The sequence below is a fragment of the Sturnus vulgaris genome, chromosome 3 (genome assembly GCF_052056855.1).
Source record: "Sturnus vulgaris isolate bStuVul1 chromosome 3, bStuVul1.hap1, whole genome shotgun sequence".
Classification (NCBI taxonomy): Eukaryota; Metazoa; Chordata; class Aves; order Passeriformes; family Sturnidae; genus Sturnus; species Sturnus vulgaris.
In genome coordinates, this window is record NC_142245.1 from 88,777,459 (window position 1) to 88,793,593 (window position 16,135).

Sequence of the window (16,135 nt, forward strand, 5' to 3'; positions counted from 1 at the left end):
TTTTACATAACTTGATATTTTTCCCTTTTAAATTGTTTTTGTTGTTTTATTTGGAAAAAGACTGAAAGAGAAGAAAATTGATTTTGAGTTAGATTGCTACAAACTCTGTGTTTGTTCAACAGCACTTCACAAGTAATTCAGAGACCTGTGCCAGAAGATGATTAGCCCTTAAGTCATTTCTTATACCTTCAGTTAAAATTACTGTGCCAAATTTTTATATTAGTATAACAAAAAGGAAATCATCCTGTTTGGTTCAGAAACATGGAAATGAGAAATCTCCGTTCATTATTTTAATATGGATGAGGATTAGGGACACCAAATTGACATCAGGACATACGTATGGCTTTAAAATATTGCAATAGATCCCATTGTTACTTCCATTGAAATACCTGATTTCCCTTTTCTAAAGATTCATTTGTAACTGTGCACCTGGATACTATGGGTCTCTGTGTGAGATGGATGTGAATGAGTGTGAAACTTTGCCTTGTTTACATGGAGGAAGCTGCATCAACCGTCTTGGAGGCTATCGGTGTCTCTGCCTACCTGGATTCACAGGTATGATCAACTCCTTACCACAGGCAAGGAGCTTATTTCACAGGTTTTGCATGGTTTTAATACTATAGAAAGAAAAAAAATTAACCTCTTTATTGGAGGATAAATGGTACTAATTTAAATAGAATTTTATCTAATTCTTTTGAAGTAGCTCAAGATTATTTATATTAGGACTTGAATTATAATTTCTTTAATCATCCATATATTCAGTTGAATTGAGTTATAGAATAGTACAAAGAAAATTAATGTGCATTATTTTTAATTCAGCCAGGAAAAAAACTATTACCATAGATACAGAGTAAATTTTGCAAACAATAAAATGCTACCTTGTTATTTGAATTTGCACAGAACCATAGAAACACCTTGACTTTTTGACCTGTTGGATCAACACCATTGCCTTTAGTACTAATCTTAACATTTATAGAGAGTCATGACAAAATATTCAATGGGTAGAGATGCAGTAAAATTTCACTAAAATGATGTTGACTTTTATTTAAATGCTCAGTGTGCTTCTGAGCTAGTTTATGCACAATGTTTTGATAGATTCATCTTAAGCAACATGAAAACACATGGGATCATATGACTGCAGAAATATTTAAAGTTTTTTCCTCAAGTTGAATCATTTCTGCATTTTTTCTGCATAAAATATTTTCCTATCTATTCCAGCCTGTGATGAATGCCTTATAACGCACGGCATAAAAAAGGATGCAATTTGCATCCACTGAACTGAGAGGAATGTAATTCTCCATAGAACAAAGAACAAGTACAGTTTTGGGAATTTCTATATAGCTGTATATCCTTCTTCCATTCACCAAAAACCTTAATCTACTTATCACTTGTGCACTATTCCTCAAAATTATCCTTGACATTTCAGCAAAAAATTTAAAAATCTATATAATTTTCCTTCCTAAATCTTCTAAAACTTCTCCCTGTAATATTTTCTCCAGGTGGCTTGTGCTCTAACTAGTATTTCTTGTATTTCTTCAAGTATTTCTAAGTAGTGTTTCTTATTTTTTGAACAGAAGCTTCTTTCATTAGGCCGTGGTGCTGCAGATGTAATTTCTAACTAATAAATGTTAAAACAATTTTATTAACCTTTATGTTTCTGTAAGAATTCCCTGTTATATTTATAAAAGACTAAACACCTGCACATGAGCATTTAGGAGATTGTAATTTGAAATGGAACAAACGATCTGCAGGTTTGCTTCTGTCTTGATTCTGCATTATTGACAAAGTAGTTTGACTTTAGTGCTTTTCCCTAACATATTTAACCAACAAGGATAAGATGTTGGCTTTTGTTGTAGGGTCTTCTGTGATTCTTTTTTTACCAATTAGCTGCAATTTAGGAACAATTTTTATTTTGAAGACCAGTCCCCTTTAAAGACAGATGACAGCATGAATTGTTCCAAATGATCAGCTGAATTAAAAAGAAAGTTTTAATATACTGAGAACTTTAATCATCAACTGTTAAAATATTATACACTTATAAATGAATGGAAACTGGAAACAAATTAAATTACATTGAATTATTTAGGTCAAATTATGTTAATACATTTCATTTTATTTATTAAATCTTACTTTTAAATTATTAATTTTTTTTTTAGATATGGGTAGATGTCTGGACACTACTGCCAGGCTATTGTTGGCAGCCTGGGAGCATGAAAGGTATAAGGGAAATCCAAGTAGAGCCCAAGACTAAAGAAATAAGAAAGTACCAGTCTCATGTTCCTTCAAACAAAAAGAATAAAGAAATCATGCTCCAGTCTAAAGTTCAAATATCTAAATAAGAGTCCAAGCTATAGGTGATGTTTTTATATTTTATCCGTCTGGTTCTTCTATTCACTTTTAAATTAAATGGGAAGATATAGTTCTCAAGAGCCATGTATATGTATCTAAGATCTCAAATTGATATTTAATTAAAAGAAATGTTGTCAAAGTTTCAGACCAAGGAAATTAATGTTTTTTATTGTTTTAATTACTTTGTTTCCTGTGGTCTAATTTTATCTTGTAAAGTTCTCTGTAGTGGAAATCAAACCTTGTCTAAACAAAGAAAAAAGATACTTCAGAATATGTGGCAACCTTTAAAATTTACTGCAGTCCAATCAGCATCAATTTAATTTGACTTGATATAAGTGAAATAATTGCCTTAAATAAGTCTATTACTGACACAAAATGCAATAGAAATAGAAAATCTAAATCTTTGGTATTAGTCACTAAGCTATAATAAATCTTACTTAAGATGAAATCAACAAAAACAAGCTCAGTGACCTTATCAGCCCTAGTTTTCCATGCACTACACATAGAAAACTTTTGTTAACAGATTATTTGCTCATAACAGGCTGAATGAGACAATGCTAAAATTATGTTGAAATGACCTTATGCTTTTCACAAGATTAATGTCAATGTACTAGTTCTTTGCAGTTACTATTTTTAAGTATGTTTTTAGATTTGTAAGAAATTATTTAACAAATAATTTATTTTCTTTCTGAAACTGGAATATGCTCAACAATATGGTTTTTAGCATTTCTGTTCATGCTTAATTTGTTAATTTTCATTCCTTAGATTTATACTATAGATTTTTTTGTTAATATACATAATTATTATTATTGGTTATGATATATGATGCATATGATACATATATGATATACATATGATAAACCTATTAATTGATGTTTTGATTCACATTTGTTTATTATGAAATCTCATGAAATGGTCACAAGTAGTTGTTTATAGCCTAATAATATTTGATACCAAAATTGACTTGAAGAGGTGAACTAGGTGCTGCTAAGCAATTCTGAAAGGAAATATCTTCTTATCTCTCAGCTCTTTCTATTTTCAACAGGACATAAAATTTTCAGTTACTGGAGAAAGACCAACTTTCTTTTTATATTTTTCTGTATCGTGTATAAATTAGTATAGCATGCTAATTTATTATTCTTTTCCATTTTTGAGTATGCTCGCAGAAATCAGTTGCTTTTTTATCATGTATTTGTTTTTATTTTCCAGGCAGAACATATTTAACTTTATTGTTGCACAAAATTCTGTGTTCTTCCTTTTTGTCTTTTCAAAGTAGTCAATTCCCATAAATTTGTACCTTGAATTTTTAATCTTTTTAAATGGCACACAATATTTTTATTATCTCCTATAAACTCCACAAAACAAAACAAAAACAAACAAACAACAATTAAAAAACAAACAAAAAACAAACAAACAAAATCCAGAATTGAAGTCCTCATCTTCCTTAGTCTTTAACCCTAATAACGAAGTAATTTCACACTTAGTATATAGAGGTTTTATATATTTTTATAATTCATAAACCTATGTATTATAATAATATATTTATGAGTTCTATTATATTTATACTTTCTATTATATATTCTTCCGAGTTTGATATGAAGTAACCAAGCCAGAATATATGTATTTTCAAACACCACACCCCAGGATGGTGATTCCACCACTTCCCTGGGCACCCTGTTTCAGTGTCTGATCACTCTCAGTGAAGAAAGTTTTCCTAATATCCAATCTAAGCTTCCCCTAGTGCAACTTGAGGCCATTTCCTCTTCTTCTGGCACTTGCTACCTTGGAGAAAAACTCCTCCCTCACTACAACCACCTTTCATGTAGCTGTAGAGTCTCATTTTCTCTGATCAATCCCGACTTCCTCAGTCCTCATAGGACTTGTGCTCCAGACCTTTAACCAGCTTTGTTGCCCTTTTCTGGAGTTGGGGACCCAATACCAAATACATACAAGATGCAGGTGAAAGTCGAGATGGAAGATGTGAAAATCTCTAGATTAGGATGCAATTGTAGAATTGTGCAAATGAGCTCCAAGAAAGGCTGGGGCATTGCCAATTGTGACATGGGTTTAATATAAAGCAGGAATTAGAAAAGGCTGATGAGTTTTCCTTATTAAGATATGAGATGGACTGATCCTTCCCATGAATGGAAGATTTGAAAGAGTAGGACAATAGTTGTCTTCTTTTCATCTAGTGTCACTCTTATTAGTCTATATTAGTCTTCTCATGTCTAGGCATTTCCTTGCCTACTGCAGTATTGTGACTTGTGGGTGAGCCTCCAGGTTGCCATCAATACATTAACGGCCCCCACATTGTATGTGTGAGGTGCTTTTCCCTTTTCTTCGATGTATGGAGGAATTATTTCTAGCAAGGTAAGTATGGTCTGCAAAGCAGGGCTCAAAGAGGTGTCTTCAGCCCAGTAACACATCTGGCATAGTCTCAGCTATGAGAAAGATTGCAGGTGACATTTTAAGCAAAGTGTTTGTTATGTGGTATTATAGTCTGTCTCACATCAACTTTACAGAACATTTGGTTGTATTCAGCAAGATTATTTCAATTAAAAGTTTTCATACTTTGAAAAAGGATTAAAAAAGTAGGAAAGTTTCAAATTAAATGACAGTTACATTGGAAGAGAATGACAGACTGTCTAGGTTACAGCCATAACCAATGCCAGCCTTTTGTGTCTACAGCACAACAAATTGTAAATTTAGTACATTTTTCTTGCGGAAATAATTTAAATTAAAATGTTTATTCATATCAAGAGGGATTAATCCATTGATCCTAAGGGACTATTGCTAAGGATGTATTAATGATGTATTAGGAATGTATTGTTTGGGGTTATTAGAATATGGATGTTGAATTTAAAGAAGAAATTTTAACATCTAAATGTAAATGATTTTCTGCAAGAACTGCCAAAAATATTTTGAATTTGTGCATTTTGGCAAGAACACTTGAGGTCCCAATATTGAGGTTATTTTCTTTGTTAGAAGTAATACTTAAAAAACCTCTTTTTTTAGTTGGTTGGTTTTATTTGTTTGTTTCAATTTAATGAATTTTCCTGTGATACATGTATTCATTTTCATCTTTAAACCCATTGTACCATAATTACTGTAATGGTTATAGTTTCTACTCACAGCAAATCTCAGAAATTCTTTCTAGAGTTGGAATGACAAAATGGACTTTTACCCTCTAGAGATGTCTGAATTTTTTAGCACTGGCAGGACTAAAGGTTCAATTTTCCTGTTAATATTGGTAAAGGGGCAAAATATGGAGATACCATTACAAGGTATTCCTATTCTTTCCAATAGAGTCAATCCTACTTGGCAGAATCTAATCTTATCTCATGAGATGGGGGTTTTTGTTGTTTTTTGTTTGTTTGTTTTTTGGGGTTTTGTTTGTTTGTTTGTTTTTGTATAAACTAGGCACAAAGTTGCAAAGGAAATATAATTTTTAGTTTTTCAGCCAATTAGGTTGTAACAGAAGAACATGTGAATATGGAATCATTGTCAATGATTACTGTAACTCATTCCAGAGTGTTCTCTTTTAAATTGTCTTAACCCAAGGCCCCAGAGATGGCCGAAAATCTGCCTGCCCAGGGGAAGCAGTGAATAAATTCCTTGATTTGCTTTGCTTACATATGTGGCTTTTACTTTACCTATTGAACTGTCATCTCAACCAGTAAGTGCTCTCAAATTTACCTTTTGTTTCTTCCCCCATCCTACTGTGGGCGTAAGCAACTGGCTGTGTGGTGCTTAGCTGCCTCCCAGGCAGTGGGCACTAACTGCCTACCAAGCGACCTAGGTACATGCTGTTTGTCAATTACTATTTTGTAAAATACTAATATTTTAAGATATTTAGATTGAAGTTGTGACACTTACAAGCATAAAAGTGCACCACCATGTTGTTCCTAGTGAATTTCTTCCAAAAAGCAATTTCAAAGAGTTTTATGTCTTGCATCATTCATCAAAAGCCTCTGAATTTCAATTTCATTTTGAGAAATTAGACCACCATCAAGACATATCATTTTAGTTTTGTATTCCTCCTACAGGAGACTAGTGCTATTCAACTTCCTGATAACTGTGTAACAAATTTAATCTTGAAATTTCAGTTTCTTCATTGCTTGCAAGCTGGTACTTAAAGGCTTCTTGCCTTGCCACAATTACAGGTGCCACCATTTTATAGTTATAATTTTTCATTATATATCTCAATATAACCATCCTTTTTTCTATTCATACTATAGGTAATTCCAGTTGGATATTCTTTACTGATGAATATCATGAACTATATGAACAATGTAACTAAAAACAATTATGTAGAAATATTAATATTAATAAATATACTGTTAGTTGCTTGAATTTATAATTTAAAGCTTAGCTGCATTTTCTTGATTTTTAAATAGGTGATAGATGTGAAGTAAATATAGACGAATGTATGTCTTCTCCTTGCCTCAACAATGGAAGTTGCATTGATGGCATCAGTTCCTATAAGTGTCACTGCAGGAGAGGCTTCATCGGAACAAACTGTGAGATAAATGTTAATGAATGCTTGCCAAATCCTTGTCTTCATGGAAGGTGCCTATTTTTATTTAACTATTATTATCTCCATGATAATGTACCTAACTAACAATATTTAAGACTTAATGATATGGGAAGTTTGATGAATATACTTTTAATTATGTTCTTCCGTAAAGTAAGAGTACAAGCACACTTAAAGATGACAAATGTTGCCTGCTTAAGCTAATGTAATAATATAGTGATATCTCAATTTCTCTTGCATTTTTGTTCATTATCATAACTAGTATTCAGTAAGTGGGAATTAATTAGTGTTTAATATATTTAAAAGCAAACCTTTAGTTTTTACATGCCAACAGCTGAAATGAGAAAATGTCTTTTAATGTGACAATCAGAATCCTTACAAAATGCCTCAGCACCCATAGTACAAACATTTGAAATCCATTATAAATGTATTGAAAATTACTGTGGATTACAGTAGGTTACATCAGACCACTATTTTGAAATGCATGGAATGATACTACTAGTGCTGGATCTGGAATTTCAGAGCTTCACTTGAATAACACCATTTTTTATTTCAGATGCATAGATCTCATCGATGGGTATCAATGCTCTTGTGAACCAGGATGGACCAGCTCAAGATGTGAGATAAATATTAATGTATGTTTTCAAAATGTTTTTTTAATTATAGGGGAAAGGGTAATATGTCATTGAAACTCATCTTTATTTAGTTAACCTCTGAAGTCAAATATTTAAAATGTATGACAGAGATTCAGTTGTTTAAAATCCATTCTGAAAAGCACATTATTTGTTGCTTACATGACAGCGCATTAGAAAAGATCATTAACAAAATGTTGAAAGAAGTTTAAAGGTGAAGTGTGAGTGATAAATCTGGAAAGCCACAGCAAGCTAAGCCAACATTACCTGAATATCATTTGTCCCTCAGTTGAGGATGAATAGTATAATTACCTAATCTGCATATTCGAGTCTCATTTGCTGTAGTTTAGCTGCATATTTGAAAGTTGCAAGGTTCTACACTGAAAGTTGCTATAACTTGTCTTTAAATTTTAAAATCCATGCAATAGTAGAATTCTATGGTGCAAAACCATGAAGTACTGCCCACTTCATCTTCTGAAGTTCATTAATAGTTTTATGTTCTCATGGGGAATAGCTGTGGACAAGAAGCGATCCATATACATAAGTCTGAGCTGTGCAGATTCCCATGGTCAGCAAACCAATTTGTAGAAGGTGACTACATCTGGCAGAACAATGAACAGGGTTTACAATATTGACGACACTTTGCAGAAAGTATTGAATTGATTTAGACTTCTTTAGGTTTTCTGCCAAACAGAATTTAATCTGATCTTGGGATATGATCCTTTTAAATGCATTTGGTCTCATGAGAAAATCTGGCATGAGAAAGTTTGGCATGAACTTTCCTTCAGGCTATCTGGCTTCTCATATTGTGCTACTGAATTGTCAAAAAACATTCCAAAATGTTATAGAAACATCTTTTTAACTTGTGCATGGATACAGGGGCTTTTCATAATTTTTATTTATAGCTTAAAGTACTATATAACAAGAAATGTATCATATTACGTAAAGGAAGTATGGTCTATAATTTTTCTGTTGAAAATACATGAAAGTCTCACACAAGGTGTAATTCTAGCTGGAATATTGGCTTCCAAACTCCTTTTACAGAAGGAAAAAGCCAGAAAATAAGTAATTCATTCTACAGAATGTCCCTCATGAAATGATAAGATATGATACTGCAAATCTGTGTTTATCAGCTGTTGCCTATGGTAATGCAGAATACCCTTGGGAAATATTTTCTCCTGAAGCATCCATGATTTACACTTTTCTCCATTTGAAGAGAACAAGAGATTAAATGACCTGTAGACAACATCATAAAATTATATTCAAAAGATAATCATATTTCATAGTGAGATGTTTGAAAATGCATAGATTAGAAATTCATAGGAAGAAACAATATACATATACCTTTGACAGATAAGTCTGTCAGAGTAATGGCTTCATTTTTTGATAGTCATTCTATTTGCATGCAATGTGATTCCCAGATTACCCTATGCTGCAAATGTCATATTTTAAAGGTTCTGTCGTTGCATACATGCTGCTCAGACATATATAACGCCTATGCAACTCTCATAGTGATCAGCTAGGCTTTCTGATTATGTAGGGGTATTCACATGACAATAATTATAGTGAGTTTATGCTCTGCAATTGTTTTTTTTTTCTAAAGTAGCTTCAGCCACTTCCATTATTTTAAACAATAATCATAATTTAATCCAATAAATATATATTTCTTTCCTTCCTTCCTTCCTTCCTTCCTTCCTTCCTTCCTTCCTTCCTTCCTTCCTTCCTTCCTTCCTTCCTTCCTTCCTTCCTTCCTTCCTTCCTTCCTTCCTTCCTTCCTTCCTTCCTTCCTTCCTTCCTTCCTTCCTTCCTTCCTTCCTTCCTTCCTTCCTTCCTTCCTTCCTTCCTTCCTTCCTTCCTTCCTTCCTTCCTTCCTTCCTTCCTTCCTTCCTTCCTTCCTTCCTTCCTTCCTTCCTTCCTTCCTTCCTTCCTTCCTTCCTTCCTTCCTTCCTTCCTTCCTTCCTTCCTTCCTTCCTTCCTTCCTTCCTTCCTTCCTTCCTTCCTTCCTTCCTTCCTTCCTTCCTTCCTTCCTTCCTTCCTTCCTTCCTTCCTTCCTTCCTTCCTTCCTTCCTTCCTTCCTTCCTTCCTTCCTTCCTTCCTTCCTTCCTTCCTTCCTTCCTTCCTTCCTTCCTTCCTTCCTTCCTTCCTTCCTTCCTTCCTTCCTTCCTTCCTTCCTTCCTTCCTTCCTTCCTTCCTTCCTTCCTTCCTTCCTTCCTTCCTTCTTCTCCCTTTTTCACTTGAAGGCTATGCAATTTCATTTAGTGTAGGAACCAAGATTTTGTCTAGAAGGGAGTCTGCAGGAGTGCTCTTTGTGAGAACAGGGCTGGGATGGGCCCATGGTGGAATCAACCCATTTGAGTCAGCTCCAACCAACTGCAGGGGACAGTTGAGCCTCTCACTGAAAAGGATGGCACCTGTACAAACATATTTAAGAAAGAGCAGAAAACATTGAAGGAATGTGGGGAGAAAGAAGTGTGAGAGACAACCAGGCAGTAGCCAAGGTCATTGAAGAAGGAGAGGGAAGAGGATCTTGAGGTCCTGCAGCAGAGAGCTCAAGTCAGAGCTGTAGCCCTTGAAGAAAACCATGGTGGAGCAGGTATTTTCCAGTAGTCCGTGGAGAGAACTATGCCAGAGCAGACATCTGCACTGCAGCCCACATAAGACCCCATGCTGCAACATGTGGATATGCCCTGACAGGAGCACTCCATGGCAGCAGCAGCAACAGGCTGTAAGCAGGAGTTGTGATGAATGGAGAAGAGCCCATGCAGGAACAGTTTCACCCTGCAGCACATAAAGAGGACCCACACTGAAGCAGGGAAAAAGTGAGAGAAGGAAGGAGCAGCACAGAGGAGCTGGTGAGAAATACAAAAATCCCTCTCTCCCACCCTGTCTTCACTTATATTAAAAGGAGGAGGTAGAAAACTTTGAAGTAGAGGAGTGAAGTTGAGCGTGGCAAGAAATGGAGTGTGTATTTAGCTCTTCTTTCTCTTTCTCACTGGCCCAAAATATATTTCTAGTTCTATGAAAGTAAATTATTATTTTACCCATATCAAGTCTGTTTTGTCTGATACAGTAAATGGTAAGTTTTCTCTCTGTCCTTACCAAACCAGGAGCTTTGTCATCTTATTTTCTTTCCTTGTCCTGTAGGATGAGGGAGAGTGCCTGGGTGGTCATTACAAGGTCAGGAACTAAGCTGATTCAAATATCCAATTTAAAAGTAAAATATATTTATGTGTGTATATGTAGGCATACTTGGATTTTTTCTTTTCTTTTTCTTTTTTTATTCTTTTTTACCCTGGATTTTTTCACCCCTGCCTATGTTGCTATAGAGGTTTCAAGAAAATACACTTCAAAACTTTCTCTGGTTGTCTAACACTTTTAGGTACAAAATAAGCACTATATATATCTTTATAGTTATAGCCTATAACTTCTGCATATCAGTTGTGGAGTGTGTATATTGAAACTTCCCTATCTACTACAGTTTTCATTGCTTTTTCATTTATTGAATTAACTCGAGAATGAGTAACAGTACAGATATATGCACTATATGAACCTATTTCAGTACACATTATTCCCTGTGATATTTGCATATTTTTGAAATAGTAAAATGAATGTACATTATGGAAAATTGATCTTTCCTCTCTGATAAACATAGAATAATAAAACTGCAGTAATAGCAACTATGATTAGTAACAGATATTACTTACTTTTTTGGCTTTTTTTTTCTTTGCTATGATGGATGAGACATGATTGACAGATGTGCTTCTTCCATGCTCAGTTAAGACTGTCTCATCCTGTCAAAAAGGAAGAAAAAAGTGTTTAAAAGACAGAATATTCAGCTTGTTGGTACTTCAGATTGTGTCTGATAGAAAGCTGTGATCAGACTGCATCCTAGAATTGTTTTATTTTATCTGGTTTTGCCAATCTTTTCTCTCTATTTTCATAAAAGATAAAAACAGGTAGTAAATCAACTAATTTTCTGTGCAACACTTGTGCACATGCAGGGGCCACTTCAAGCAAATAAATATTTATTCATCAGGACCAGCAAGATTGCACAAAAGACATGAATATGGCAAACATTGGGGGATGTTCTAAGACCCTCAGATAGTGTGGATGCTCTTCATGCCTCTCTGAGACTTTTTCACACTCCTGAGTATTTTTACTTATTGCAAACTGATGTAAAAAGCATTTGGTAAAGTAAGTAATTTCTTGAAAGAAGCTAAACTAAGGTTAACTTAACCAAAAAAAAAAAAAAAAAAAAAAAGGTGGTTTATGCACAAGATGCAGATAGGTACATCTAAGCAGGAGGAAAGGGAGATTCCCATTTTATTCTGCAAAACACAATATCTGTAATTACAGACCTACAGGACAATTTCAGTGTGCATAATACTTCAGAGTCATCCTGGCCTAGGATGACGTAGGAGTTTATTTTAAGTCTGGGTGACTGAATTAGAGTATTTTGACTAGAAAGTAATAGGAAAAGTGGATAATATAGATTAGAGAAGTAAAGAAATGGATGAGACCTACAAGAATGTTGAAGAGGAATTTCACCACCAAAATGCTCAGCCCTTTGAGGACATTCAACTGACAAACATATTTCTAATCTCTTACATGAGAAAATCCTATAAACTGATATAATAATATGATTTTATATTTCAGATACTCTAGCAACAGAGTGTTTCCTAAAACCCAGGAATTTTAAATTATTATATTCAACTTCAGGAAAATAAGCTATGTAAAAGTGAGGTCCACAAGCATATTAACAGCTATTAAACAAATAATATTAAAAGCCCAGGTAAAATGTGTGCTACAGCTGAAGAAAACAAAGTGGTTCAAACCCCTGACTGGCTTAAGAAGGAAACTTAAGACTGTCACAAGGAAAAAAATGACATTTTAATAGATGGAGAACTTGCCTATATGGAAATAATAAAGTTTTCAAAACATATTAATTCAAATGTGGTCAGGAACTTCAAAAACCTAAACCAAAACTTTTAAATGTCTTGTAAAGAGGATTTTAACTTTTAAAAATTTCTTCACATCTATCAGAGCCTGGAAGCAGGGAATTGGTGGGATTGCTTGATGGCAAAAGTTTAAAATGTGCACTCAAACCGGGTTTGAGAGAAGCTTAGTGAATTCTTTGCATTTGACAAATGACAGGAGGACCTCACAAAATGGAAAGAGGGAAAAGGTGGCAGATAAGCTTAAATGTAAAGCAATATCTAGGGAGAAATAGCCTCATACAACTGAATTCAACTGTCATTTACAATTCAGGAAAGATTTGGAACTATCATCGACAGTTGTCTGAAGTCATTGTCTCAATCTACAGTGAGAGCAAAGAATAGCAAAGAATAGCAAAAAACCTGCTGGGCACTATCAGGAAGACTCTGAGGAACAAGACAGAGGACATGATTTCCCTGATGCCTAAACCCAAGGTGGGGTCATAGATTGGTTACTCTGCACAGTTCTTGGCCTTGCACCTTAAGGAGCACAAGTAGAGCTAGAGAAGCTATAGAGAGTAATAAATATTATGTGAATTGCCTAGATGACACATAAGGAGATATTTAAAGGGCCAAAACTATTCCCTTTAAAGAGGGGAAAGCAGAAGGAAATGTAATTAAGATTTAGAAAGCTACTATAGAGGAAGATAAATGGCAAATCTCTTCACCAAATTCTGTAGTGAAGAACAGACACTTGGGGGGGACATGATAAAAATAAACAGAGAAATATTGGGAATAAAACAAACCGCTTTCTTTCAGAGGAAGCAGAGAGCTCCTAGAACTTGCTTCCCCGAAAGTCATCTCTTAGTAGCTTCAGAAAAATTGGACATATCACAGACAAGAGGTTCATATCTGAATGATAAATTAATCAATAAGGGAAATACAATTTATCATGTCTGATTAGACAGCTCTGTTTGCTGAAGGAGATGCATGGGACATAGATGTTGCTAAAATGGCTTTTCCTCCACCAATACTATAGACAGAATACTGGGCCAGATGGAGCACTGGTCTGATCCAGTATGTTCCTGCTTTGTATCATTGTCTCAAAATTAGATTTATTTTTATTATTTTTTCTCTTCTCCTTTTGTTCATAACACAACAGTTCATGCAAAACATTCTTATAATTTTGAGCTCCTTTTGCATTATTTTGGATAAAACCAACATTCTGAAGGTGGACACAAGTTTTCCCAATTCATTCTTCAAGATGTTGTACATATATTTAATTTACCAAAAGAAAAAGTTTTGGGAAGTTGATAATGAAACAAAATGGATACATTATTATATTAACTGCAAAAAATAGTGTAATGATTTTACTCATTAGTAGAATACACTTCATTTATAATTTTGTTGAACATCAAGTGGAAATACATCTGGAGAGTTCATCTAAAGGTCTCAATATAAAACTCATACTTTTATATGGAATCTATACTATTGAGATTTAACTAAAAGTATGCACACTAAAATTAGACTATTTATTCCAAAGCTGGATTCAGCATGCATTAAAACCATATGCATATTATATTCTGTATGTAAAAAAACCTTATTTTAAAACATTAATTAGCTTCTAAAGCATTTATTTACAGCCTCTTTTACTTTCTGCATGCTTTATTTTTTTATTTCATTCCAAACCCTTAGCCACATAGATCTTGCTTATTAAAAGAACCTTCAATTTTGGTCTGAGAATAATGTCCTATCATTAAGTGAATAGAAGCATGCCACTTGAAAGCATCTTTCTTTTGTGGTGCAATATATATATCTTTAAATTCTTTTCTTGTCCCTTTCTTTTCTCCCCTTACCTCCCCCCCAACAATCACCATAGTGGATTTGAATTTCTCTTAAGTATTATTTCACTTTATAATTTCTTTTTTGATGCAAAGCAAAACTTTACTTAAATAAAAATAAGTCTGTATTTACAATTTTTGCATTGAATCTGTGTTTTAGAAATAGAGTTATGAAATTAGTTAGAAATAATTTTGGATTTCTAATAACCATTTCCCAGGCAGACTACTGAAAAATAGTCCTTTCTGCTGAAAAAAAAAAAAAAAAATCCTAACTTACAAAATACACCTCTAGATTTATTTTTTTTAAGAAACTGTTGAACAGACACATAATTTTGAAAAATAGTGGATTTTCATTATTTGTATTAGTTTTCCAAAATGTGTTCCCTTAGAATTGTTTCAAGCTATGGATTGTGAATTTGGAGGTAATATAATGAAATATGTAGAAAGTTGGGCTTTCTTGGACAGAATAACCTCACTTCCAAAGACAGATGTCAGTATGGACCCACAGATTTGGATACGGAAGTAGTATGCCTTAAGCAAAGTGCCTTTCTAGGTCACTTGTTAAGAGTCCAGATTTCAGAACAATTCCCTGCCAGCAGAACCAGTGAACTGTGCCATGCCAAGGTGGACTCTCTTAAGGGACATTCATTTTCTTTCTAGTACAAACAAGATTTACTATGCCATGACATTCAGAAAACAGGAAATACAGAGAAGAAATAATAAATTATTGTGCTCTAATAAAAGTAGTGGGTCTTGTATGACATTGTTTGAACTAAGGATTCTTAATAAAATTTACCCTTAAAAGAGCTGCATAACTAGAAATCTGAATATTCTTTCACTTTTTTGCCTTGATTTTTAAATTGCCTTGCTATGCTAGTGTCACGATCCGCTATTAATGCAGAGCGGGGGTCGTGATGGTTCTTTTGATCTTAAAGGTGCAAACAGGCAAAATGCAGGGGACAAAATCAGTTTATTCAACAACAGCAATTAATTTCATCAAATGCCAACAACTCAGTTACGGTAAAGGGGAGAGGTATAGGAAACAAAGTATAGGGAAAGGGGAAGGAAAGGAAGGGATGGGAAAATAGCTACCAACAGACGAGACGGGTGTCCTCGCGGGTCATCCGGTAGATGAGTCTTCATCCGTGGGGAGATCTCAGGGGTCTTCTCCAGGGGGTCTTCATCAGTGGAGAGATCTCAAAGGGTCTTTCCCAGAGGGTCGCTCTTTTATAGTCCTTGTCCAAAGCGAGTGGCTTCTGGCCAAAAGGTGGGAAGATTTATGGACCATTGTGTGGTGCTGCAGGAGACAGGTACAGACAAGCAGTCCTCAGTTGATACAGCACAACCTCTGGTTGGTGTCACAACAGCACAGTCCAGTGAACACAATACACCAGCACACAGTCACGAGCACCCACCTGGCCCGGGCAGGAAACCATTGTTCAGAGCCAGCATGGGTGGGGGTCCTTGAAGTCTCCTTGCGACAGTCGGGAGGCAAAATCGAGGGGAACTTCGGACCGACCCTTACAGCTAGGAAAATGAATAAGGACTTATATTTACTATAAACATAGTTTAGTAAAAATAAAGCCAGAAAATCACCAGTTCTCCTGTCAGAAGTATGTATATTCCATTCACTTACATCTCCATGGAAATTAATACTTGTATTTAACTTTTATTTGCTGAGACCATATGTTTTAGAGGTGCCTCGAGCCTTTATTTTAAAACATAATGAGGTGGAAGATCAAGTTTTAGCAGTTTTACAGTGACTGATCCCCAGCAGTCAAGTTGAACCTTATCTCCTACTGGATATATCTGGATTTGGGGAATCCAGGTGGTTATTTTTGTACT

General features: G+C 34.6%; 1 protein-coding gene across 1 annotated transcript in view; it reads left to right on the forward strand.

Annotated features, from left to right (window-relative positions):
- EYS (EGF-like photoreceptor maintenance factor) overlaps positions 1-16,135 on the forward strand; it is a 789,024-nt gene that overhangs the window by 383,574 nt on the left and 389,315 nt on the right. The window contains exons 26-28 of the mRNA XM_088162233.1: positions 410-555; positions 6,747-6,918; positions 7,440-7,518. Of these exons, the coding sequence (XP_088018359.1) occupies positions 410-555; positions 6,747-6,918; positions 7,440-7,518 (397 nt within the window). The remainder of the gene's footprint in view (positions 1-409; positions 556-6,746; positions 6,919-7,439; positions 7,519-16,135) is intronic.